Raw genomic sequence first — 27,208 nt, forward strand, 5'->3', positions numbered from 1 at the left:
TATCTATCTGACCTTTCGTCTTCGCAAAATGTGGTAACTGTGCTTGACAATCTGGGATTTCATGCTCTCTGATGGTAAACAGTTTAATGTGTTTGAGTGAACAATCACTGTGCTTAATTTAGTGTAATCACTATCCTGTTGATTCCCGAAGAACTGCATGGGGTGGGGGTTGTGACGGGAGGATTGGGTGGTTGGGGGGGGGGGCGGTTTGGGGGGAGCACCAAGATACGCCAGCCTAAGACTTCTTCTGCTCACCCGACCAAGAAATAAATAATTTGTGTTTATATAGTGCCTTTTACAACTTCAGGACATCTCGAAGCACTTCGCAGCCAATTTCTGAAGCCAATTTGCACATAGCAAAATCCCACAAATAGTAATGCCATGAATGACCAGATCCTATGTCTTCGTGGTGTTGGACTCAGAGAGGAGAGTGCCATGACTGAGTCAGGCTGACAATGGTTGATAAAAACTGTCCTCCCACCAGATACATTATTTCATCAGCTTACGGATTGGAGAAAGGATATTGAAGCATATATCTTTGGAAGAGGGAACCCAGGAATCCTGATAATGCAAGGTGGCTCAAAAGATATCTCCTCAAAAGATATGTCTCAAATATCCTTGAAGGGCACAATTTTTACTTTAAAAAAAAAAGAAATGGAAGTACACAAGGTTAGGGGCAGAGGCCAGAAAGTACAACTCATGATTGGTCAGCTGGGTGCCTGCCCCCACTTTATAAGAAGCAGCCACATTTTAAAATAAGTAAAGCATTTTAAAATAAGGAAACCAAAAAAGGTAAAGCATTTTAAACGAATTAACCTGGCCTCGACCCCAGCTCTTACCAGGCCCCCACTAGGTCCCTCTAAAGGGAGTCTGCTGAGAGCAAGAGCCCAGGTCAGTGTGGGGAACTCCTGAAAGGAAGCCCAAGCCTAATTTCTAGTTATTTCGGCAAGTATCTACTAATTTTATGACAGAAATGTGCTGGAAGGGCCATGGATTTTCACGGCTTTATTTTAAACATCAGCATTAAAATAGCACGTCAAAACTCTTTACACAAGTCTGCATTCCTATACACAAACCGGTACTGCCAGAGAAAACATGATGCTACACTGTTTTTACCATATATTTGAATTAAAAATATAATCCAGAATGGTGCAAATTCACCAGTCATTAATGTCTGCATTCCTTTAATAGTCCATCATAGAAACATAGCAACATAGAAAATAGGTGCAGGAGTAGGCCATTCGGCCCTTCTAGCCTGCACCGCCATTCAATGAGTTCATGGTTGAACATGCAACTTCAGTACCCCATTCCTGCTTTCTCGCCATACCCCTTGATCCCCCTAGTAGTAAGGACTTCATCTAACTCCTTTTTGAATATATTTAGTGAATTGGCCTCAACAACGTTCAGTGATAGAGAATTCCACAGTACTGCCAGAGAAAACATGATGCTACACTGTTTTTACCATATATTTGAATTAAAAATGTAATCCAGAATGGTGCAAATTCACCAGTCATTAATGTCTGCATTTCTTTCATAGTCCATCATAGATTACATGATCCATCAACATCTGCCTTCTTGAAAGTGAATGATCACTGGTTCTTTTGTCAGATTTTTGTTTCCTTTTTATTTATTTCTTGAAACCAATCGTTCCATAAAACAGTCATAAAACAGATACCTAAGGAGACAGATGCACTAATAGCTATTTTAAAGTATAAGAACATTTTTAGTATTTATGAGTGACTGAGTATCCATACAGGACATGCATATTAAACTCCTAAACCGAGAGATGAATTTATCAACATTCTTTTACTTAAAAAAAAAAAATCACTTTGAAATCATCTGCGGGCATCTCTATGTTGGTGCAGGCCGATGTACACATTTAGACGAAGAAAACTATAATTAAATAAGGTTAAGATATTCCGGGGCAAAATTATGAGGCCCCTTAAGATTCCAAAATGCGTCCGTGGCATGTGCGCACACTTCTGACGCGAAGTGCACCAGACGGCACATTGGTAAAAGGGTAAGCACGTGCCCACCTAACATCTGCCGGTGTTACGTATGCAATAAAGGTACAAACTGAGTACTGTTTAACTAAGCAAGGCACAATCTTGTTTCTGCTTTATTACGGCCCAAAGTGTCTGACTCACAAAATGGCTGGCCTTTTATACCAGAGCAGCACCGTGCGTGCTGCTCAGTGACCTCCAACAATAACACCATCTGGTGGCTACAAGTAGCATGTACATACATGACAATACCCCTCTCTGAGATCTTATCACAGTCTTTCACAGGTTGAGACGGTCCGGTGCTTTGCGATCTCAGGTTAACCGTCTCAGTTTGATTCCAGCCTTGGGTGAGTGTGCTGTGGCTGATGGCTGGATGACTGACTTGTTGGGGGTGGCAATGGCCATGTCAGTAATTGCAAGTCCATTTTTATTGAACAAGTCCGTGATGGAAATTCTGGGTTCACTAATGACCCTTGAGTTCACTGAAGGCTGCTGGGTAGGTTGGTTGGTCATTGACGATTTCTTCATCCGACTGCTCTGGCCCGTCAGTGTGCCTCAGCTTTGTTTGATCCATGTGTTTCCTGCAAGTTTGCCATTCTTGAACTTAATAACAAATACTCTGTTGCCTTCCTTGGCCATGACCGTACCAGCGATTCATTTTGGATCCTGACCATAATTCAACACACATACTGGATTAACAGAAATCTTGTATGACACAGTTGCGTGATAGTGGTACCCTTGTTGACTCTGTCTTCTGTATTCAATATGATTACTTAAATCTGAGTGTACAAGAGATAACTTGGTCTTAAGACCTCTTTTCATCATGAGTTCAGCAGGCGAGACCCCAGTGAGTGTGTGGGCTCTTGTCCTGTAAGTCAGCAGTGTGCAAGACAAGCGGGTCTGCAGTGACCCAAGGAATACTCTCCTCATGCTTTGCTTGATAATTTGTACTGCACGTTCTACTTGTCCGTTGGATGCAGGCTTGAACGGTGCTGACCTTACAAGTTTTATGCCGTTAAGTTTTACAAACTCCTGAAACTCCTGACTGGTGAAGCACCACCCATTGTCGCTCACCACGTGTCGCGAACATGACATTAAGATTCTCTATGGTTGCCGTGGACGTACTGGATGACATGATTATGCATTCTATCCGCTTCGAATAAGCATCACCACCACTAAAAACATCTTGCCCAGGAAGGGACCTGCAAAATCTACATGGATCCTGGACCAAGGTTTGGATGGCCATGACCACAGACTCAGCAGCGATTCCACTGGTGCTTTGCTGAGCTGTATGCAGGTGTTGCACTGATGCACGCATGCTTCCAGCTCAGAATCAATTACTGGCCACCATACGTGGGATCTGGCGTTGGCCTTCATCATCACTATACCAGGATGTGTGCTGTGTGACTCACGCACAAACTTCTCTCTCCCTTTCTTAGGCATTACAACTCGATTGCCCCACAATATGCAATCTGCTTGAATAGACAGGTCATCCTTGCAACAAATGTACGGTTTGGCCTCCTCGCACATTTGTTTAGGTATGGCAGACCAATCCCCTTTGAGGATGCAACCCATTACCACCAATAATATCGGGTCCTGCCTGGTCCAGGTCCATCTTGTTGAGCCGTGACAGGGGTACCTTCACTCTCAAAAGCATCCGTGATTAACATTAAATCTACCGGTTGTGGCGTTTGCACCTCCGGTGTGGGCAACAGCAACCGGCTCAAAGCATCGGCACAATTCTCTGTGCCAGGTCTGTGGCGAATGACATAATCATAGGCAGATAATGTCAGCGCCCACCTTTGGATGCGGGATGAAGCGTTGGTATTGATATCTTTACTCTCGGAAAACAACAAAATGAGCAGCTTGTGATCAGTCTCTAATTCGAACCTCAGACCGAACAGGTATTGGTGCACCTTTTTAACACCGTACACACATGCTAAAGCTTCTTTTTCGACCATACTGTATGCTCTTTCTGCTTTAGACAAACTTTTGGATGCATACACGACAGGTTGAAGTTTCCACGACTCGTTGGCTTGTTGTAACACATAACCAATTCCATATGACGATGCATCACAGGCCAAAATTAAACGTTTACATGGGTCAAAATGTACCAGCAGCTTGTTCGAGCAAAGCAGATTAATGGCTTTCTCGAAAGCACTATCTTGCAATGCGCCCACACCCAGTTGTTGCCTTTTCTCAATAGCATATGCAGTGATTCAAGTAAGGTGCTCAATTTAGGTAGGAAGTTACCAAAGTAGTTGAGTAGACCCAGGAACGAACGCCGCTCCATCACGTTCTGCGGCTTGATGGCTTTGGTTTTCACGTCAGTAAGTCTGATGCCATCAGCAGCAATTTTCCTCCCGAGGAATTCGACCTCCGGTGCCATGAAGATGCACTTCAAGCGTTTAAGTCTGAGTCCCACTCTGTCCAAATGCAGTAGAACCTCTTTCAGGTTGTTCAGATGTTCCTTGGAGTCACGACCGGTGATCAGGATGTCATCTTGGAACACGACGGTTCTGGGAATGGACTTCAGTAGACTTTCCATATTCCTCTGGAATATTGCTGAAGCCGAGCGAATTCCAAATGGGCACCCGAGGTAAATAAACAGTCCTTTGTGCGTGTTAAAACACGCAAGTCTCTTCGATGTCTTGACCAACTCCTGCATCATATAGGCCGACGTCAAGTCCAGTTTTGTGAACAACTTTCCTCTGGCTAGCGTCGCAAACAAGTCATCAGCCTTCAAAATCCTGTTGGCCGTAGCCTTGTAGTCTCCACAGATTCTGACTGTGCCATCACTTTTCAGCACAGGAACAATGGGGCTGGCCCATTCATTAAATTCGACAGGTGATATGATCCCTTCATGCTGTAGTCTGTCCAGTTCAATTTCGACCTTCTCCCTCATCATATATGGCATTGCCCGAACTTTATGATGGACGGGTCTTGCATCTGAGTCCACGTGGATCTGCACCTTGGCTCCAGTGAAGTTGCCGATACCCGGTTCGAACAGCGAGGGGAACTTGCTCAATACTTGGGCACATGTATCTTCCTCCGACGACAACACCTTTATGTCGTTCCAGTCGCATCTGATTTTCTCCAACCAGCTCCTGCCGAGCAGCGTTGGGCCATTGCCTGGAACAGTCCACAGCAGTAACTTGTGAACCGCACCGTTATATGACACATTGATTTGTGCATTGCCAATCACCTTTATCGGTTCTTTGGTGTACGTGCGCAGCTTGGCATTAACAGGGCTCAGCCTGGGCCTCACAGTCTTAGTATCCCACAGCTTATTAAATGCCCTCTCGTTCATGATCAATTGACTCACCCCTGTGTCCAGTTCTATCGATACCGGTATCCCGTTAAACTTCACATTAATCAAAATTGGTTTACTCTTGGTTATGAAAGAGTACAATTCATACACTCCCTCCTCTGGCATCTCGGATTGCGTATCTGGATCCGCGCTAGTCTGACTCTCATCCTCCATATGGTGTGTCGCAGCTCGCTTGCTCATCTGCGGACACTTGCGCTGGAGATGCCCCACTCTCAGACAGTCTTTGCAACTATATTGCTTAAATCGACACTGCTGGTGCCAATGATTTCCCCCACAATGCCAACACGGAGAAGTCGGATACATTCCCTCTGGTGGACTTTGGGCAGCCACAGGTTTCACGAACGCAGCCGGATAGGCCCTGCCATGTGCCGCTCTGCCGAACGCCGAATCAATTGTGAATGCAGCCAGATAGGCCCTGCCATGTGCCGCTCTGCCAAACGCCGAATCAGTCGGATTTACAGTACTTGCCGAGGTTCGGTTCTTCACCGATATTTGCTTTAAACTCCTATCCGTCGTGATTGATCGATCTGGATGGCCCTTTTTAAATCCAACTCCTCCACCGCCAGAAGTTTGTGCAGGATCACCTCGTGGTTGATAGCGATAACAAAGAAGTCCTGCAGCATGTCTGCCAACACCGTCCAGAACTTGCACAGTCCCGCTAGACATCTCAGGTCGTCAACGCTATCAGCCGCACTCTGGCCCTCCGATCGAACGTGTGTATAAAACCTGTATCTCGAGATGATGATGCCGTCGCCTGGCTTGAGGTACTCCCGTACCAATGTACACAACTCCTCGTATGTTTTCTCTGTTGAATCACTAGGCATGAGTAGATTCTTTATCAGACTGTAGATCTTTGAACCGCACACAGTGAGGAACACGGCCCGGTGCCGATCTGCATCGTCAACCTCCTTCAATTTGTTGGCCACGAAGTACTGATTCAAACGGCTCACAAAGTCTGCCCAATCTTCTCCCTCCACGCTCTAAAAATCCAATCATGCTCATTTTACAAACAAAGGTTCTTGTATTCTCGTCGCCAAATGTTATGTATGCAATAAAGGTTCAAACTGAGTACTGTTTAACTAAGCAAGGTACAACCTTGCTTCTGCTTTATAACAGCCCAAAGTGTCTGACTCACAAAGTGGCTGGCCATTTATACCAGAGCAGCACCTTGTGCGTACTGTTCAGTGGCCTCCAACAATTACACTATCTGGTGGCTTCAAACGGCATGTACATACATGACAGCCGGAAATATGCAAAACTGGCAGATCATGGCGTCACTCAACATGCAATGCTGATTTGACGTCAGCGCTACCATTTTTGAGCTTCACGCACCAGCCTACACCCTCTCTTATCCTTCCACAACTGAACACGCTTTCAACGGAATGAAGGAGCCCCCACCAGCACTATTTAAAGAGATCATCACCTGTTTACAGATTAGTTGCTGGATTATTTCTTCTGGCTGTTGCTGCAATTCTACACATTTTAGGTGCTTTTGCATACTTGTTAAAAGTTGCAATAGTCTACATGGAGTCCTCTGGCTGGTGTTGGAGGACCCTTTTGGTAACTGAAACACATGTGCACAAACTTGTTGATTCCACACATAGGTGGCCTCGTGGGCCTTCCTCTTGGAATTAAACATGATTGGGAGAATGAGCAGAGGCCACACAGAGCAGGGCAGGCTGCAGGACGAGGGAGGAGGAGGAGGGGAAGAAGGGCTCTCAGCAAGAGGCCATATCCGCCCAGTGTGTTCAGGATGCAATTATGCTACCTGAACTTCAGCAACGACCAATGTTTAAGATGTCTGTGCTTCACTAAGGAGGTCGTCACTGAAATCTGGCTGTTAAGGGTCAGACAACTAGCTGTTAATCATCTCAATTGTGTCGCCCGTCACTGCCAGTCAGGTTGACACGTGGGGGTGGGATGGCAGTGGATTCCCGACCCGCTTTAAAAAATAACAACTTTACCACCCGATCCACCACCAACTACTACCACCGCTACTACCCAGGCTAATTCCGGCCAAAATTTCTGCACTAGAGTGTGCAAAATTTATTATTTGAAATTTACATCATCTTGTGCTGAATGAGGATGCGAATAAGAGTGACAATGAGACTAATAAAAAGTGGATACTTGCTGTCCAGCGACACCACATCTACAAAAAGGACATGCATGCCTTAGAGAAAATGCAGAGAAGAGCAACAAGAATGATCCCGGCTGTAAAGAGAATGAGATAGAAGAAAGGTGAGAGACTGTGAACTTATACAGTCTTAAGGGACCTTATCGAACAATGTAGAATATTAATTGTTTACGGTATTTCATTACAGAAAAGAAAGAACTTGCTTTTATATACCCCTTTCATGACCTTGGGACATTCCAAAGTGCTTTATAGTAATTGAAGTATTTTTGAAGTATATGAAACACACACAAGGTCCCACAAACATTTATTAAACAAATGACCAAATCATCTGTTTTAGGTTGCTAGTTGAGAGACAAATGTTGGCCAGGACACCGGCAGAACTTCCCTGCTCTTCAAATAGTGCCATGAGTTCTTTATGTCCACATGAGAGGATAGATGAGGGCTCGATTTAATATCATCCGAAAAACAGTACTTTCAACAGTGCGGTGTAGTCTCAGTACGGCACTAAAGTGTCAGCCTGGATTAGGCACTCATTTCTGGAGGGGAGTTTGAAGTACTACCACTGAGCCAAAACTAACACCTTTTCAAAAGGAATCTTTCTCGTATTTAAAAAAATATTGCATTGTAGTTCTTACCAATGTATGTATTTATTGACAACTCTAGATTTTTACAATTGCTGGACTGGGATCTGGACTCACTGAAGCAATTGTTGTCAACCCGTTTGAAGTTGTAAAGGTTAGCTTACAAGCTCAACGGAATACATTTTTGCAGGTCAGTGTAATTAAATTTTTTGTGTTTTATAATTGTGTCATCCATTTTATTATCATACTTAGCAGAACTGCATGTGACATATAAAGATTGATATTATAAACATTATAGTAGAGCTATCTTGTTATATTTTGTGCAATGAGCTAGTTTTCTATCTGTGAAATATGGTATGTGTAACAAATCAAATTTGCCTCCCCTCTCACAGACTAAGTTGAGAAATATTGGTCAACTAAGTAACAGAACAAAAATTAAAGCATAACCTTACTAAAGAGAGTTAACGTGTTTTAATATGTTTTTTCACCAAATGGGACAGTGAAGAAGTTAAAACAAATATGATGCCCACCCTGTAAAATATATATGCTGAGCAATATTTCCTGGTGACTGAATTAGAGAAATGTATTTTTATGCACAACCTTGCCACACTTCAAACAGCCTAAAATTTAAATCCATCCGTCTCTTCTGCCCTAACTGCCTACTGGATGTTTGAAGAGATCATTTAACTGATATTGTTAATCCAACAGTATCTGTTTTTAATTATTCATGGGAAGTGGGTGTCGTTGGCAAGGTCAGCATTTATTGCCCATCCCTAATTGCCCTTGAGAAGGTGGTGGTGAATTGCCTTCTGGAACCGCTGCAGTCCGTGTGGTGAAGGTACTCCCACAGTGCTGTTAGGGAGGGAGTTCCAGGATTTTGACCCAGTGACAATGAAGGTACAGCGATATATTTCCAAGTCAGGATGGTGTGTAACTTGGAGGAAAACGTGGAGGTAGTGGTGTTTCCTTGTGCCTACTGCCTTAGTAGAGGTAGAGGTCGCGGGTTTGGGAGGTGCTGCTGAAGAAGCCTTGGTGAGTTGCTGCAGTGCATCTTGTAGATGGTTCACACTGCAGCTACGGTACGCCAGTCATGGAGGAAGTGAATGTTTAAAATGGTGGCTGTGACACCAATCAAGCGGGCTGCTTTGTCCTGGATGATGTCGAGCTTCTTGATTGTTGTTGGAGCTGCACTCATCCAGGCAAGGAGAGAGTATTCCATCACCCATATTTTGAAAGAGAACCTGTTATAAACAAATCATCTCATTAAAAAAACCTATATTGCCAATTTTTTTGTTAAAACTGTCTCCTATCTGAATATTTAAATGAGAATTATTTATGTACAAATTAGGAGGAACTTCAGCATCATTCTGAACGTAATGAGTAAATGGGGAAGGTTAAAAGGGGAAATTGTATTCAATGGGCTGGAATTTCATCAGCTTTCTGCCATGTTTCTCGGCAATATTTCTTCATTTTGGGTGGAAAACCACAAGGTGGGAAATTCATGGAAGTATTCCACTGGCAGTTTTGAAAGGGTCTTCTGAATGTTTTGTGATTTTGGAAAAATATTTTTTGTGTTTTCCCCCTCCCTAGGCCCAACTCATCGCGGTAATTGGCCTTGGACTAAAGTTATCGAGGATTGCGTTTTCCGCCGAGAATCCACGTGTAATGCCGATTTTTCCGGCCGGGCGTATTTTTTTCCGTTTTTGCATTAATTTTCCACCGTTCTTAATAGCAGAGTCATAGCATTTTTGGGGGCGGCAAACCGGTGGCGGCGGTTTTTGATCAAATTCCAACCCCTAGGGTTCAATTTTCCCCAAAGCTTTTTTTTTGGCATACTTGAAGAGTTACGCCTGTTTTTTGGGGGCCCAAGTACGCTGGAAAAAAATGATCCAAGATTCCTTGTTTAATTTCTTCATTTTGGCGCCGCCTAACCTGTCCTTTAGTTTTGAGGGTGGAGCCTTGATCTGCACCAAAAAGATCGGGTTGCCACAGTAACCTGGGACACAATGTGGGCTGAGGCTGGGAAGTGAAACATACAACCAGCTCACAACCTGCACAAGCACCTTAAAATACATTGCAGCAACTTCACAAGCACAAATACATTGCAGCAACTTACCTCCATTAAATTATTAAAGTCCCCCCCTCCACCCCTGCTCCTGATGCCGGTGCCGAGCCCCGCTCCTATCCCAGGCCAAAGGGCCACCCGGTCCCGCTCCCCACACCTTTCCCAAGCCGAATGGCCTCCTCCCTCCCAGTCCCCGCACCTAACTAGACCCGAAAGGCTTCCTCGCACTCTCTCCCTCTCTCTCTAACCTCTCCTGCTGCTGCTGCTGTCCAGGCATCTGCTGCACTTACCTGCACCGATTTCCTTACCTGCGCTGATTTCCTTAACTCTCCAGAAGGTTTTTCTATAGATGCCACATACGCTGGCCTAAGAAGAACTGGAGTAACTCTCAGCTGGCCAAACTTGCATAACTGGTCAGAATTGGCACGGGTGACAGATTTACGCCCCCTTTGGCTGAAAAAAAAAGTACCTAAAAAAAATCGTTACTAACTGAGTTATGCTGGTGCAAATTGATCAGGGAAACTTGGGTTTTTTAAACTTAGGCCAAAAAAAGCGGCCTACGCCAAAAAAAACGGCGCAAATCACTGGGGAAAATTGAGCCCAATGTCTCTTTAATTGTATTCCAAAGTATGCTATTTCCAAAAGCTAAAATAGTTAAAGCAAAGTAGAAAACATTGTTAAAATATTTTACAATAGTATTTCCTTTTGAGGTATGATTCGATAGTTCTTCAAGGAGCCTATATAGACCAATCTCACTGGTTCTTGCCTGACTGCTAGTTGGAGCACTTTGTCGATACTAAGTGCTTCATGTCATTGAGGGAATGGAACTGAAAAATTAGCATGGAGATCTGCCCCATTTTACAATGTACACCATGTATTGGACAGTAAGAAGCTGAACAGAGAGCAGCTAGGGAAATAAACTGCAGCCCTGACCATCTTACTCCTGAATTTAAAGAAGCCAGATTGGAAATATAAATGCATTAAAGTTAACATTGGATTAAAGCAATCAATGTAAGTTTTTTTTTAAAGAGTCATTATCGTCACGGCAGTTCCTCAATCCACCACAAATGTTTTCTCCATTTCTTATAAAGGCAATGATTTGAAGGATATGGTTCCATGGTCACCAGCAGACTTGCAATATCTCATCCCAAAGATCACTTTCATGTATGAGTAGAAAGAATGGTTGTCAGGGATAGGCTATAGTATAAGGAAAACTAAGGACTGGATTTTAGGCTTTCCTGTTTTCGGGGCGAAAATGGAGGCGGGGCGGGAAAGTTACCGGCTGGGAATAGTTTGTGCTTTAGTATGTAAGTTTGGGCATCTGGGCCCTGCGTCATGGGGTGCAGCACTAAGGGACACATTGTACACTTTTCGTGGCGCAAGGATTGGAAACTCGCCAACTAAAGTGTCAGGCCGTGTGTGCTCCAAGAGGCCTGGGGCGGAGGTTGGCGGAGGGGGGAAGCTTTAAAAAAAAGACAAAACATTCCCAAAACATTGCCCATGCCACCAGAACACAAATCGCAAAAAAAATGTTTTAATTAAAATAACAAACACTCGCACTTACTTTTTTAGTAGTTTACCTTCCTCTGAGCCCCCGGCTATGCTGGACCGCTCTGATTTCCCAGGTGGTCATTGCAGGCGCACTTCGAGGCAGACGGATCGGGCAAGTGTCAAAACTCCTGCGGGTGTCGCAACCAGAGGCGTTGCACACCCGGCGCAGCTCTTCCTGACGGTGCTGCTCAGCGGCGCCGCAAAACCCGACTGGAGGATCGCGGCGAGACGCAGGGGACCTCACCACCGCCCTTCATGCTGTTCCGCGGCGAAACCCAAAGCGCAAAGGACTGGAAAATCCAGCCCTAAGATGGCATGTTAGAAAGATTAGTGGAAAATAGTAAGTGTCATGATGAGGCATTTTTAAAGTTATGTTAAGGAGACAGTGAACAATCAAGGAGATAAAGTCCTTTGAAAGATATGGCAGGACAGGTTATAAAGGAGGATAAAAATTGGCCGATGACTCCAAAAATATTTTGTTTATTTTTACTTTTGAACACATTCTGTAATCCCAGTTTTACAAGATTAATGAGTAAAATTAGTAAATTGGAAATAACATTAGATGGGTTTAGCCAAGGTTAATGGGCATAAAGTTGATGTGTTAGGATCATACAATCATACAGTACAGGAGATAATTTGGCCCATCATGCCTCTGCTGGCTCTTTGATAGATTTATCCAATTATTAAAGATGAAATAGCAGCGCATTTGGAAAGCAGTGACAGGATCGGTCCCAGTCAGCATGGAATTATGAAGGGGAAATCATGCTTGACAAATCTACTAGAATTTTTTGAGGATGTAACTAGTAGAGTGGATAAGGGAGAACCAGTGGATGTGGTGTATTTGGACTTTCAAATTCTAAAGGGTCAAAGTGTATTAAAAAGACAAGCCTGAAGGCTCTATGCCTCAATGCGAGGAGCATTCGGAATAAGGTGGACGAATTAACTGCGCAGATAGCAGTTAACGGGTATGATGTAATTGGCATCACGGAGACATGGTTCCAGGGTGACCAAGGCTGAGAATTCAACATCCAGGGGTATTCAGCATTTAGGAAGGATAGACAGAGAGGAAAAGGAGGCGGGGTGGCGTTGCTGGTTAAAGAGGAATTTAATGCAATAGTAAGGAAAGACATTGGCTTGGATGATGTGGAATCGGTATGGATGGAGCTGCGGAATACCAAAGGGCAGAAAACACTGGTGGGAGTTGTGTACAGGCCACCAAATAGTAGTAGAGAGGTTGGGGACAGCATCAAACAAGAAATAATGGATGTGTGCAATAAAGGTACAGCAGTTATCATGGGTGACTTTAATTTACATATAGATTGGGCTAACCAAATTGGCAGCAATGCGGTGGAGGAGGATTTCCTGGAGTGTATTAGAGATGGTTTTCTTGACCAATATGTCGAGGAACCAACTAGAGAGCTGGCTATCCTAGACTGGGTGATGTGTAACGAGAAGGAACTAATTAGCAATCTTGTTGTGCGAGGCCCCTTGGGGAAGAGTGACCATAATATGGTAGAATTCTTTATTAAGATGGAGAGTGACACAGTTAATTCAGAAACTAGGGTCCTAAACTTAAGGAAATCTAACTTCAATGGCATGAGGCCCGAATTGGCTAGAATAAACTGGCAAATGTTACTTAAAGGGTTGACGGTGGATAGGAAATGGCAAACATTTATAGATCAAATGGATGAATTTCAGCAGTTGTATATCCCTGTCTGGAGTAAAAATAAAACAGGGAAGATGGCTCAACCGTGGCTAACAAGGGAAATTAAGGATAATGTTAGATCCAAGGAAGAGGCATATAAATTGGCCAGAAAAAGCAGCAAACTTGAGGACTGGGAGAAATTTAGAATTCAGCAGAGGAGGACAAAGGGTTTAATTAGGAGGGGGAAAATAGAGTACGAGAGGAAGCTTGCCGGGAACATAAAAACTGACTGCAAAAGCTTCTATAGATATGTGAAGAGAAAAAGATTAGTGAAGACGAACGTAGGTCCCTTGTAGTCGGACTCAGGTGAATTAATAATGGGGAGCAAAGAAATGGCAGACCAATTGAACAAATACTTTGGTTCTGTCTTCACGAAGGAAGACACAAATGACCTTCCAGATGTACCAGGGGACCGAGGGTCTAGTGAGAAGGAGGAACTGACGGATATTCTTATTAGGCGTGAAATTGTGTTGGGGAAATTGATGGGATTGAAGGCCGATAAATCCCCAGAGCCTGATTGTCTGCATTACAGAATACTTAAGGAGGTGGCCCTAGAAATAGTGGATGCATTGGTGATCATTTTCCAACAGTCTATCGACTCTGGATCAGTTCCTATGGACTGGAGGATAGCAAATGTAACACCACTTTTTAAAAAAGGAGGGAGAGAGAAAATGGGTAATTATAGACCGGTTACTCTGCCATCAGTAGTGGGGAAAATGTTGGAGTCAATTATTAAGGATGAAATAGCAGCGCATTTGGAGAGCAGTGACAGGATTGGTCCAAGTCAGCATGGATTTGTGAAAGGGAAATTATGCTTGACAAATCTTCTGGAATTCTTTGAGGATGTAAGTAGTAGAGTGGACAAGGGAGAACCAGTTGATGTGGTGTATTTGGACTTTCAAAAGGCATTTGACAAGGTTCCACATAAGAGATTGGTGTGCAAAGTGAAAGCACAAGGTATTGGGGGTAATGTGCTGGCGTGGATTGAGAATTGGTTGGCAGACAGGAAGCAGAGAGTCGGGATAAGCAGGTCCTTTTCGGAATGGGAGGCAATGACTAGTGGAGTGCCACAGTGCTCAGTGCTGGGACCCCAGCTCTTTACATTATACATTAATGACTTGGATGAAGGAATTGTATGTAATATCTCCAAGTTTGCAGATGACACTAAACTGGGTGGTGGTGTGAGCTGTGAGGAGGATGCTAAGAGGCTGCAGCATGATTTGGACAGGTTGGGTGAGTGGGCAAATGCATGGCAGATGCAGTATAATGTGGATAAATGTGAGGTTATCCACTTTGGTGGCAGAAACACGAGGGCAGAGTGTTATCTGAATGGTGGCAGATTAGGAAAAGGGGAGGTGCAACGAGACCTGGGTGTCATGGTTCATCAGTCATTGAAAGTTGGCATGCAGGTGCAGCAGGCGGTGAAGAAGTCAAATGGCATATTGACCTTCTTAGCTAGGGGTTTTGAGTATCAGAGCAGGGAGGTGTGACTGCAATTGTACAGGGCCTTGGTGAGGCCTCAACTGGAATATTGTGTTCAGTTTTGGTCTCCTAATCTGAGGATGTTCTTGCTATTGAGGGAGTGCAGCGAAGGTTCACCAGACTGATTCCAGGGATGGCTGGACTGACATATGAGGAGAGACTGGATCGACTGGGCCTTTATACACTGGAGTTTAGAAGGATGAGAGGGGATCTCATAGAAACGTATAAGATTATGATGGGATGGGACACGTTAGATGCGGAAAGAATGTACCCGATGTTGGGGAAGTCCAGAACCATGGGACACAGTCTTAGAATAAGGGGTCGGCCATTTAAGACTGAGATGAGTAGGAACTTCTTTACTCAGAGAGTTGTTAACCTGTGGAATTCCCTACCGCAGAGAGTCGTTGATTCCAGTTCATTGGATATATTCAAGAGGGAGTTAGATATAGTCCTTATGGCTAAAGGGATCAAGGGGTATGGAGAGAAAGCAGGAAAGGGGTACGGAGGTGAATGATCAGCCATGATCATATTGAATGGTGGTGCAGGCTTGAAGGGTCGAATGGCCTACTCCTGCACCTATTTTCTATGTTGCTATGTTTCTATGTAATCTCACTCCTTTGCTGTTTCCTGATTGCCCTGTATTTTTTTTCCCTTGAAGTATTTGTCCAATTCCCTTTTGAATGTTACTGTTGAATCTGCTTCCACCACCCTTTCAGGCAGTGCATTCCAGATGACAACAACTCGCTGTATAAAAAAACTATTTCCTCAGGTCACCTCTGGTTCTTTTGCCAGTCACCTTAAATTTGTGTCCTCTGGTTACTGACCTTTCTGCCACTGAAAGTGGTTTCTATTGATTTACTCTATCAAAACCAGTCATGATTTTGAACACCTCTATCAAATCTCCTCTTAACCTTCTCTGCTCTAAGGAGAACAACCCCAGCTTCTCCAGTCTCTCCACATAACTGAAGTCCTTCATCCCTTTTACAATTCTAGTAAATCTCTTCTGCACCCTCTCCACGGCCTTGACATCCTTCCTAAAGTGTGGTGCCCAAAATTGAACACAATACTCCATCTGAGGCCTAACCGGTGTTTTATAAAGATTTAGCATAACTTCCTTGCTTTTGTACTCTATGCCTATATTTATAAAGCCAAGGATCCTAGATGCTTTTTTAACAGCCTTCTCAACTTGTCCTACCACCTTCAAAGATGTGTGTACATACATTTACATGTCTCTCTGTTCTGAACACTCTTTAATATTGTACTATTTAGTGTATATTGTCTTTCCTCATTCTTCCCACCAAAATATATCACTTCATACTTCTCTGCGTTAAATTTCATCTGCCATGTATCTGCCCATTTTACCAGTCTTTCTCTGTCCTCCTGAAGTCTGTTACCATCTCCCTCATTGTTTATTGCATTTCTGAGTTTTGTATCATCTGCAGACTTTGAAATGATGCCCTGTATACCCAACTCCAGGTCATTAATATACATCACAAAGAGTATTGATCCTAATACTGACTCCTGGGGAACACCACTGTATACTTCCCTCCAATCTGAAAATCAACTGTTCACCACTCCTCTCTGCTTTCTGTCATTTAGCCAATTTTGTATCTGCCACTAATCCTTTAATCGCATAAGCTGTAATTTTTCTAACAAGTCTATTATGTGGTACTTTGCAAAATGGCTTTTGAAAGTCCATATATACAACATCAGCTGCACTACCCTCATCAACCCTCTCCATTACTTCATCAAAGAACTCACTCAATTCAGTTTGTCCAAATGGGGTAAGTCAGATGTGAGGTATTGGTTGTTATTTTCCATAGCTCATTGCAGTCTGAGATGTTTGTGAAGATTGGAGAGTATGGTACCATTATTTTAAAAAGGGGGAAATGGATCTGAAAAGCCAATAAGTTTGCCTTAAGTTGTAGGGAAAATATTTAAGGGTAATATGTACAGGAACACTTAGTACCATAATTATTGGTGACCCCCAACAGGGCTTGAGGACACACAGGTCATGCATCATAAGTATAATTGAATTTTTTGAAGAAGTGACTAAAACTAGGGATAATAGGAAGTCCAGTGAATAATGTCTATTTAGATTACCAGGGAGTGTTTTATACATTTTCGTATCGATGGGTTTTAGAAAATATCAAATGCTGTGATATTAGTGAGACATAGAAGAATTCTTGGGAGTTTTTGTGCTTAAACAAAGTGATTAGTAACAGGAAGAGATCAGAATGAAGTCTGGTGATAAATGGAGTTTCCCAGGGTTTCTGTACCAGGCCTTTTATTTTTTGTTGCTTTTTAAATGATCCTGAGGAAGCACCAATGGTGCTATTATTAAATGTGTGAATGAAACAAACATGTTTGCTAAAGTTGAAATTAAGGGGGAGATTATAGGTTGCAAAATGCTTTAGATATGGTAAAGGACTAAGCTCGTAGATGGTAGATGGCATTCATAGTGGCGAAGTGCTGTGTTCTGCCCAAGGGCCAGGCAACTCAAGCCAGGTTTACTCCATGCACAGGTGCTAATTAAAAGTAACAGAACAAGAAATGGATGTGAGGGTTAGTTATTGAGTAGTCACTAAACGTTCATAAGAAAATGAGGTAGCTATAGCAAAAGCAAATAGAATTTTTCGAGTATTGCTAGGTCGATAAAGTACACAACTAAGTGCACTATGTTTATTTCATAATGCTTTATACATCTGTATTTGGAGTTCTGTGTTCAACTTTGGTGTCCAGATCTGATCATGGAGAAAAAGGCTAATTGGAGGGGCCAGAGGAGGGCAGCAAGGACGATCCATCTACTGAGGTCTCTTAGTTACAAGAATAGAATTAGAGAGCTAAGGTTATTCACTTTGAAGTAGCTTCTGCTTAGGCAGGATGTGATTGAGGTTTTATTTTATTATGAAAGGATTGAAGGTAATAGACTGGATAAGATATTTAAAATGAATAGTGAATGAAGATATGGCTATAAATTATGTAAACAGAGGGGCTGAAATTGTCCCTTTCCTTAAGGCCTGTTACCACCGGAAATCAGCGGCCACGCTGCGGAGTGGAATAGCCACCAACTTTCGTCCAATGGCCACCCATAGCCCAATTGCTCTCCTGAGGTTTTCCGGCCTGTTACCATCACTACCCCACTTCCCCCCCAGTCCTGCGGCGGTGTTGGCCAGCACTCTAAGTGCATCATTACTGTGTGCACCACCGAGGTCCTGGGCCGAAAGCCACATTGCCCTATAAAAGTCCTCCCACCGCTTGGCGGTGCCAAGAGTTGTTTTGGCTGGAGTGCCTTAAAGGTCTGTTGCTTTGGTTTGATTTTGTGTTGCCGACTTTTTCCCGTTGTTTCCCTAGCAGTGCAAAGATACAGTGCACGCTGCTTTGCGAGTGCTGAAGGCGCTTTCTACCTGCAGAACAGGGAGGCCACTTGGAGGAGGCTGGGCTTGTGGAGGCCTTTGAAATGGGGCAGTGCTTGCAGGCCAATGCCTTTTGCACATTGTGCATGCCACTGAGGCACGGAGAAGAAAGCGGCAATGGCTGCAGGGGAGCAGGTAAGGGCCGCAGGCATCATTGCGGCCCAGTATGGAAAGGTCCAGAGAGATGGCCACAGAGGGAAGGCAAGAGAGGTGCCACATGAAGGCCCTCAGCAAGGGCATCCTCAAAGGTGGAGAGTGAAGTATGCGGACCCCCCACACCAGATACTGGGCGAGCAGGAGAGGAGGCAGGCCTGCTGCGGAGGTAGATGGTGGACAGCAGCAGCCTGCAGCGGTGTCAGATGCTGGGCAGCATGTAAGAATAAAAGTGTTTATTAATTGATTATGTGTATGTATAAATGTTAAAAGTGTAGATTAACAGAAAGACCTGTTTGTGTTGAGATAAAATGGAAGCCCACAGATTGCCAGCATGGGTTTTATGTATTGGAAAGCCATTTAAACTAATCAGAGATGGCTGAGCCAGTCCAGACAGCCACATGTGTGAGGAGAGCCAATAAGAAGCTGCCCTGGAACCAAAGTCCAATCGGGAGACTTTCTGAGGACAATGGCCTTGAGGAATATAAAAACACAAGCCAGGAACTTTTCTCTGTCTTCTCTCCCTGCTGGACACATGGCAAAAGACCTCCTGTTGACGACCAGCCAAATCAGTATGCTGTGTGTTCAAACCAGCCAGCAAAACGGGCGTAACGTATATCGCTTTTTATTATAACCTCATTGTATCTCTGTTGTAACTGAGGTAAATCTATAGAATATTTGACGAATGCTGTTAAATGCATGTGTGTGATTTTAATAAACTGTGCCAATTGTTCTGAAAGAATCGTCTCGCTGTCAAATGTAAGCCCAGAGAGATTCAGAAATCCTACAAGCAGCAGCCGGCGGAGGTGGAGGAGGCAGCACAGCAGCAGGGAGAAGCCAATGAGCCCCATCACAGAGGAAGATGGCTACACAGATGTGAGGCCACTAGGCCATATCGGGAAAGGGTGTTCCAGCTGCAATTCTCATACAGGGATACGAATGACGATCAGTGCCTGCGCAGACTAAGATTCCGGAAGGATGTCGTGATGGAGCTTTGCACTCTCCTGCAGGCAGAATTGGAGCCACAAATGTGGGTCAGGACAGCCCCAAGCGTGGCATCCAAGGTCACTATCGCCTAACTTTTATGCAACTGCGTCCTTGCAAGCTACCACTGCTGACATCTCGCAATTTGCGGCCTACACATCGATACGGGAGGTCACAGATGTTCTGTATAGGAGGAGAGCTGATTACATCTCATTTCCTGGGACCGGGGACAAGTAGTTGGAGCGTCAGACCGCATTCCTGCACATTGCGGGCTTCCCAGGTTCCAGGGGGTAATTAACTGCACCCATGTAGCTCTCAGGGCACCCCAATAAACTGCCAAGCAATTCAGAAAACGCAAGGAATTCCTCTCCCTCCATGTCCAACTCATTTGCGACCACAACCGCGAGATTATGGAAGTGGATTCTTGGTTTCCTGGCAGTAGCCACGACTCTTTCATGGTGCCAATGAAGATTGCGGCTGTCTGCTTGGTGACAACGGCTACGCGCTCAGCACTTGGCTCATGACTCCTGCGCAACCAGTGCAGACCCTTCTCCAAAATCTAGGTTACACAACCACAGACAACCAATATCTGAGCTGGTGCATGGGACTTTAGGAAGCAGTGACGCACTGTTGCTGGCAGAGCTCTATCCCTCCCCACCCCCCAGCTCCCCATCTCCCTCATCCAAGATGCCGCCAAGAGGTTCAAGCGTCTCAAGTGTCTCTTCCTCACTGTGGCTGCTAGTCGCCTCAAGTGGGTCTGTGTCGTTCATTATGACACTCGGGGTCTCATCTGCAATCATAAATGGGAGAAGGGGGGCTGTGAAGGTGAGGAGCTGCATTGCACCATGCAGCAAGCAGCTTGCACAGAACCATAAGTAGTAGTCAGGTAGGCCATTGCAGTGTGAGGCAGAGATAGCATTACATAAAGGCTTTCACTTACCCAGGTTGCCCTCAGCGATATCGGAGACACCAGCAGCCACCTAGCTCCCACCTTGGAGTCTCATCTGCAATCATAAAAGGGAGAAGGGGGACGTGAGGGTCAGGTATAGCATCAAACCATGCAGCAAACAGCTTGCAGGGAAGCATAAGCAATAGCTAGGTAGGCCTTTGCACTTTAAGAGAGAGATGGCATTGCACAAAGACCTTCACTTACTCATGCTGCCCCCAGCAACATCGGAGAAACCAGCAGCCACAGGGATACCAACGTGCACACCCACAGCCGCTGCACCCTCTGCTCAAGATTGGTGAGCTGCACATTCTATGATTCCCCACCACCAGTGGCTTGCTGGTCAGCATGGTGCTGCGCCACCTTGGCCTGCAAAGCAATGAAGGGTTGGTAAGTGGCAGTTCCAAGAGGCCTCGGCAATGAGTGCAAGTCTGGGTCAATTACAAGCAGCTGTGAATCTGAGATGCAAGGCATCCTCCAATGTGAGTGTGCACACATACAGGCCTAGCAATCAACAGGCACTTCAGCTACTATGTCGTGTTGGTGATAAAGAAGTGAAGGTGCAGGACAGTCTGGCAGATGTAATGTGAGGAGGTAGGGGAAGATGTATTCATTTTCATTAGGCGAATAAGGTCATTTAGCCTTTGACTGCATTGGTTGGGAGTCTGCTGATGAATTGAGCTCCCCAAAACCTCTTCCATGATTTCCCTCTAGGCCTTGTTGAAGACGACCCGACTTAGGCTTGCACTACTTTCAGGGAAGAGTAGCCGCCTCCTTCCCTCCACACCTTCCAGTAGAGTCTCCAGCTCCTCATCACTGAAGCGGCTGGTCCTCCTCAAACCTCCCCTTGCAGCCATCTCCTCGGATAGTCAGAATGTAGTCAAGACGCAGCTGCAAAACCTGCCCTTTAAGAAGGCCAGGGAGCAGCTGCATCATTAGCTTGATCACTTAGCATCCAATGGTTAGGAGGGCAATGTCGCAATCCAAACACCATTCCGCTGGCACACCAGCCCTTACCACCAGTCATTACCACTCCGCTCCATTTTTAGGCCAAGAAAACTGAATTGCGCTCTTAACACCACCCCTTCCATATCGGCGGTAAGGGATGCTCAAATGCGGTGCGTCCACCCCGTTTCGGGCGGAGGGCAATTTCTACCCCAGAGAGTCTAGTTACATACCAGGAACTATTTAATTTTCAGAAGGTTGTCATCCTATGGGACAGGGTACCAGTGAATGTCATAAATATAGGTACATTCTTTCATTGCAGGCTAAGGTTGTGACATATATGTGTCAAACAATTCTCCTATGGGTCAGTCTAATACATGATATAGGAGTAGAACATCTAGAACATCAAGATGACTGGCATCACAAACACAAACACATCACAAACTCCCTGCATAGTTGCTTCCACCATGCTAAAAGCAGATGTCCATTATATAGTTGATGAGGAAACTGAGGCTTAGCAAGACAGCTGCTGCAAGATATTATCTGGATGCTGGGTATGAGAACACATGTTCTTAAGTCCAGGATTCAGTATCTTCCATGATTGAGTTGCTGAGAGGCAAGCAGCTGAAGCTCCATACCCCTAACTCATGGAACCATCTTCGAATGTGATATATGTGTGTTAGTACTGTGGTCAGGAAGATGGTGGAAATGCATTTGTCTATTTTTAAGGTTATTTATGTTGCTCACCGTGTTACTCATAAAATTTCCTGGTTACTAACAAGGCTCAAACCCACGCTTTTCAGTTGCCTATTAAGCTACAAATGGCTATCCATCTTGGAAGAGGTAAGTGGGATCTCCTTGGGATTGAGGGGGTTCCAAGATGACATGCCTGATGATGAAAGATTGGAACTAAGTTAGTCCTTCATGGCAGGCCTGGTAATCCAACACCTGAACCAGCAGGGCTGCAATGTTTCAGGGCACTGTTAAAGATTTACCCAGTCTAGCTCAGTGGTGAAACCTGGAAGTGTAGACTTTTCCACGGGGCTGGGGGGCTTATTCGGAGAGCATTGGTTAAATTCACTTATGATACATCATGGATAACCATAGTCTCCTGGAGCTTGCTTAATTGCCTTATGGAATCGGAAGGAATTTCCATGAATTTTTTCTCGAGTGGCCTACAAGTTTCTTCTTCTGTTTTTTGCCTTCATTGGCCATTAGAATTACTATCAGTGGGGAGAGAGCTGTACAGGGTCACACTGCTTATTGAATTGAGCAGTGATAAGGCTGACAATCTTTCCTCATTGTTTTTTTTTATATATTCATATTTAACCAGACTGATTCCAGGGATGGCTGGACTGTCATATGAGGAGAGACTGGATCAACTGGACCTTTATTCACGAGTTTAGAAGGATGAGAGGGGATCTCATAGAAACATATAAGATTCTGATGGGACTGGACAGGTTAGATACGGGAAGAATGTTCCTGATGTTGGGGAAGTCCAGAACCAGGGGACAGTCTTAGGATAAGGGTTAGGCCATTTAGGACTGAGATGAGGAGAAACTTCTTCACTGAGAGTTGTTAACCTATGGAATTCCCTGCCGCAGAGAGTTGTTGATGCCAGTTCATTGATATATTCAAGAGGGAGTTAGATATGGCCCTTACAGCGAAGGTGATCAAGGGGTATGGAGAGAAAGCAGAAAAGGGGTACTGAGGGAATGATGAGCCATGATCTTATTGAATGGCGGTGCAGGCTTGAAGGGCCGAATGGCCGACTCCTGCACCTATTTTCTATGTTTCTATGTTTCTAACCATAGTGGGCAGCACAGCTGAGCCTAATCCAACACCCATATGTACACCATTCAGAAAAGGTAACTGAGTGAAGATAAGGAAACCTCACTGATATTGCCCTCATATTCATGGGGATACTGAATTGCTGTGCCCCAGTTTACAACAGCTAATTCAGCCTGGACTGAACCTGGAACCTGCCTGTTCTGTATGGCTCAGTATCACATCATATTGTTTGTTTACTCATAAAGCCATAGGGAGTACATGTTAATATTTTAATTACACAATTTAAGAGGCTGAGTTTTCTTTCCAATGTCCCTGGTGAATGCTCAGTTCCTAGGTACAAAGAAGTGGAGGCCCGTGACACCCCTTCACGTTGACCCAGGATTTCTGAAGCTTCACCAATGAAGAGAGGAGCCAAGTAACTGTGCCTACAACAGACACAGGCAAAGGGTAGCCATGGAACTGAGGCTGGAGGGGACGGCAACGGCCTTTCCGCCTCATTTTTCTGCAGGTTCACTGAAAGGTATAAAAGTGGGCAAAAAAATATTAGTGGTAGGTCTTGTGTTAGGTCCACTCTCAGATCAGAATCTGAATGGTGTAGGCAGAAAGACAAAGTAGGTCTAAAAGTATAAGTACAACCTTTCTTTTAACAGCTTCGCAGTGTATCTTCAAGCTGGGGCCTTCTGGCTGTTGTTTTCTGGACAGCTGTCAGAAGGTACTGAAGGCAGCGGCCATTCCTCCTGCTGCATCTCTTTGAGGCTTGCTGCAGCAGCTATAATTCAACCTCCGTTTTTAAGTTCAAGGCCTTGTCAGGGTGCGACTATTCTGCACCACATTGAGGGTAGGACAATCATCTGAGCTCAGAAATACGGGCAAGTTCAGGTCATTGCATGTGGAGCATGCTTCTAAATGAACACTGCTTTCCACTCAGGCATAGGGGGAACAGGAAAATCATCCCTTAAAATTCCCTCTTCATAAAAAGCTATGGCTAGAATTTTTGCAGCGTTTTCCTCATCTCCTACTGTAATTTCAGTGGAAGATTGGCAAAACCTGGAGAAATGGCGTAAATGGCTGTTTGCGCCAATTCTCTATTATTTAAGATGGTTGATCAGGAGAATCCCCAGGGAAATTCCAGGAGCTGGTGATTATGGCTCTGATAATACGTATCAGATACCAGCATATGAATGTTTAATGGGCTCATCTGAAATTCTGCTCCCTGCTACTTTAGTGAATGCATTGACATATTTAATATAAAAAGGCGAACACCTCTACTAAAATAATGGAGAAGACAAATTTCAGACAAATGTATGCTAATATCCTACAGTATTATTTCATGGTCAATGTTTTGATGTTTATATGGTTAAAATTATTTGAAATCTTGCATCTATCATATTCCATTATTGCAGTATTACAATGAACTTCTAACATTGTCTGTACTAACCAATCCAATTTTGTTTAAATCACCCTATTTTGAATGGCTATCATAGTTCCCTAGCCCCTTTCCTTGCTCTCCTATACAATTTAATTCTCTATCTGTATTTGGCTTGGTCTCTACCTCCTCTGAGGCTCCTCTCCTGATTGCTTAAATTCTGCTCTGTTCTCTCTGTAGCCTATCTTCAATCCGCCTGCCCCCAGCTATGCTCAGTTCTTCCTACTTAGAACCAAAAATGCTCCAGCTCCCACCCTCTAGTCCCAGCCCCTGACTGATCTCTAATCTGGCACATTGAGCAATACAGCAAGATATCTTCTCAGATTAAAAAGGTTGCATCTTGCATTTAGATCACAATCTACTCAGTTTTGCCATTTAATATTTCACTTCTTTAAGAAGGATAAAAAAAAACATGAAGGCAGTTTTGTTTTGGATATTTTATTTTACCTAAAAATAACTTTATATGACATTTGTTTCAAAACAGCAGCCATCCACATTTGCTTATGCACGTGAAATAATCCGATCTCAGGGTTTCGGACTGCGGGGCCTGAACAAGGGACTGACAGCAACATTAGGTCGACATGGTGTATTTAACATGATCTACTTTGGATTTTACTTCAATGTGAAAAACATTATTCCTGTAAATGAGGTAATTATTTGATCCAAATCAATAGCCAATATTGGATAATGAAAAAAAATCAAAAACTAGGAATTGTTCGTGTGTACGTAAGCAGTGGATTTTCATTTTCCTTTCACTATAGTGCAACTCATTTCCGCATGCAAATCTTTTATTCAAACTAAGGCAATACATCTGTTACAATGCCCCAATTATATTGGCCTTCAGGAAGAACTTATCATTTGACCATCTGTCACAGCTTTTCTGTACCAATCATTTAGTTTTCTAATCTTCCAAAAAGCTGCCCATAACTAACATTACATTAAAATACAATGTTTTGCAAGTGTAAATCATTACACACCATTATATTTAATTGTCTATAAAAATGTGGTGGATGACAGGCCTGCATAAATAATTACTAACACGAAACAGAAAAAAAGTAGTGATTTGAATACATCAACATAAAACATTACTGAAGTGTCTACATTTCAAGAGTGCAAATATAACACTGTATACAGCAAAGGTCTGAAAGTAGCAGTATTTTGAAGTAGTAGTGTACTGTAAAAAATCCTTTAGGTCAATTAAATTAGTTGCTGCTGGTTTCCAAAAATACAAGAGACTTCAGTGACTGCTATAATTGAACTAATGTGGATTGTTAATAACAGGAAACTTTACTTCTTGATAGACTGGATAACTCAAACATGAAAGAAAATCTGAAGAGGAAAGCATGCAGGAAAGAGAACAAAAACACAGGACACTGGGATCAAAATTTTTTAACATATGGAGATCTCATGTACAAATCAGTATTTTGGTAAATTTCATGGTGGAAGTTGCTGTCATTTGTAAAGTATTCTGGTCAATTAGCTAATATGGTTGCTTGGATTTCTCATGTTTTGATACAGTAATACTAAGTACATTGTAAGGCCTAATTATACAAATCATCCCCATATGCCAAGCCAGTCTTTTTTATGAACTTTGTTTATAAATCCTGTGTGAGGAAATGTGTGTTTCAGCAATTTAGAACATGTGTAAAAACACAGGCAATATGATTGTCAAGAAAGTGAGCTTGAGTATGGGAAATCTTAATGTGTTTAGGTAGAATAACAAAAGAGAGTGCCACATAGATTTTTGATTAATTGTAATTCTTTTTCCCCTAAAATAAATTTTATGTTTATGTTTTCTTTTTAGGACCCAGCAATGGAATTCTTGAGGAAACTTGGAATTGGATTATTGTCGGGAACGATTGCTTCTTGTGTTAACATACCTTTCGATGTAGCAAAGAGCAGAATCCAAGGACCACAGCCTACGCCAGGAGTGATTAAATACAGAACATGTTTTAACAGCATCAAGGCTATCTATAGGGAGGAAGGGTAAGAGTCCATTTTTGTTTAAAAATTGAATCATCTTAGCATTGCCAATTCCAGTAAGTTTTCATGCAGTTACTCTCCAGTAAAACATATGGCCCTGAAAATCCCTTCCATAACTTTGGCGGGAGTCTATCGGAATGACCAGAAACTTGGCATTTATTCACAGCTTTTAAAATGTTTTAAAAGCAGCTCACCTAGAAGGAAGCCAAGCAGCCAACAAATTATTATTTTGGCCGTGGGGACAGCACCTCCACCCTCCTCCTCCAAACCCCCCCCCCAACCTGGAGAAGGCCCTATTTGACCAGATTTTCTGGCCACCTTCGCGGGCAGGTGCCCAAGATCTGTCCCAAGTGGTGTGGGCACTCACCATTGCCATGCAAATTAGAGAACCTCCCGTAACCCCGAGAACTCTATGGGGACACTTGTGGAAATTCCTGAGATTCACATCTTGGAACTTGCATTGAGATGTGCCCCATTGCAGATTTTCAAAATCTATGTAATTTTAGTTGTTCCTCGGTTGAAGAAAATAAAATTATTTTTCAAAAGTCCATACTGAATCTCTGGCAAATATAATTACTGTTAGATCAAATTACTTATATTTTCCTGAAAAATCCTGTCACAATGCATAATTCAGTTATTAAATGTAAAATTGTAAAGCAATGATGTAAAAGTAACTTTGAAAAATCCCTTGGGCCATGATTTTCACTATCAT

General features: G+C 43.6%; 1 protein-coding gene across 7 annotated transcripts in view; it reads left to right on the top strand.

The window, feature by feature from the left end:
• slc25a21 (solute carrier family 25 member 21) overlaps window positions 1-27,208 on the top strand; it is a 760,401-nt gene that overhangs the window by 732,527 nt on the left and 666 nt on the right. For 5 of the 7 annotated variants that reach the window (XM_070879097.1, XM_070879099.1, XM_070879096.1 and 2 more), the window contains 3 exons: window positions 8,132-8,239; window positions 24,998-25,162; window positions 26,318-26,499. In XM_070879097.1, the coding sequence (XP_070735198.1) occupies window positions 8,132-8,239; window positions 24,998-25,162; window positions 26,318-26,499 (455 nt within the window). The remainder of the gene's footprint in view (window positions 1-8,131; window positions 8,240-24,997; window positions 25,163-26,317; window positions 26,500-27,208) is intronic. The other 2 variants (XM_070879098.1, XM_070879102.1) reach the window with 2 other exon arrangements.

Source organism: Pristiophorus japonicus, chromosome 4 (genome assembly GCF_044704955.1).
Source record: "Pristiophorus japonicus isolate sPriJap1 chromosome 4, sPriJap1.hap1, whole genome shotgun sequence".
In the NCBI taxonomy this organism is placed as follows: Eukaryota; Metazoa; Chordata; class Chondrichthyes; family Pristiophoridae; genus Pristiophorus; species Pristiophorus japonicus.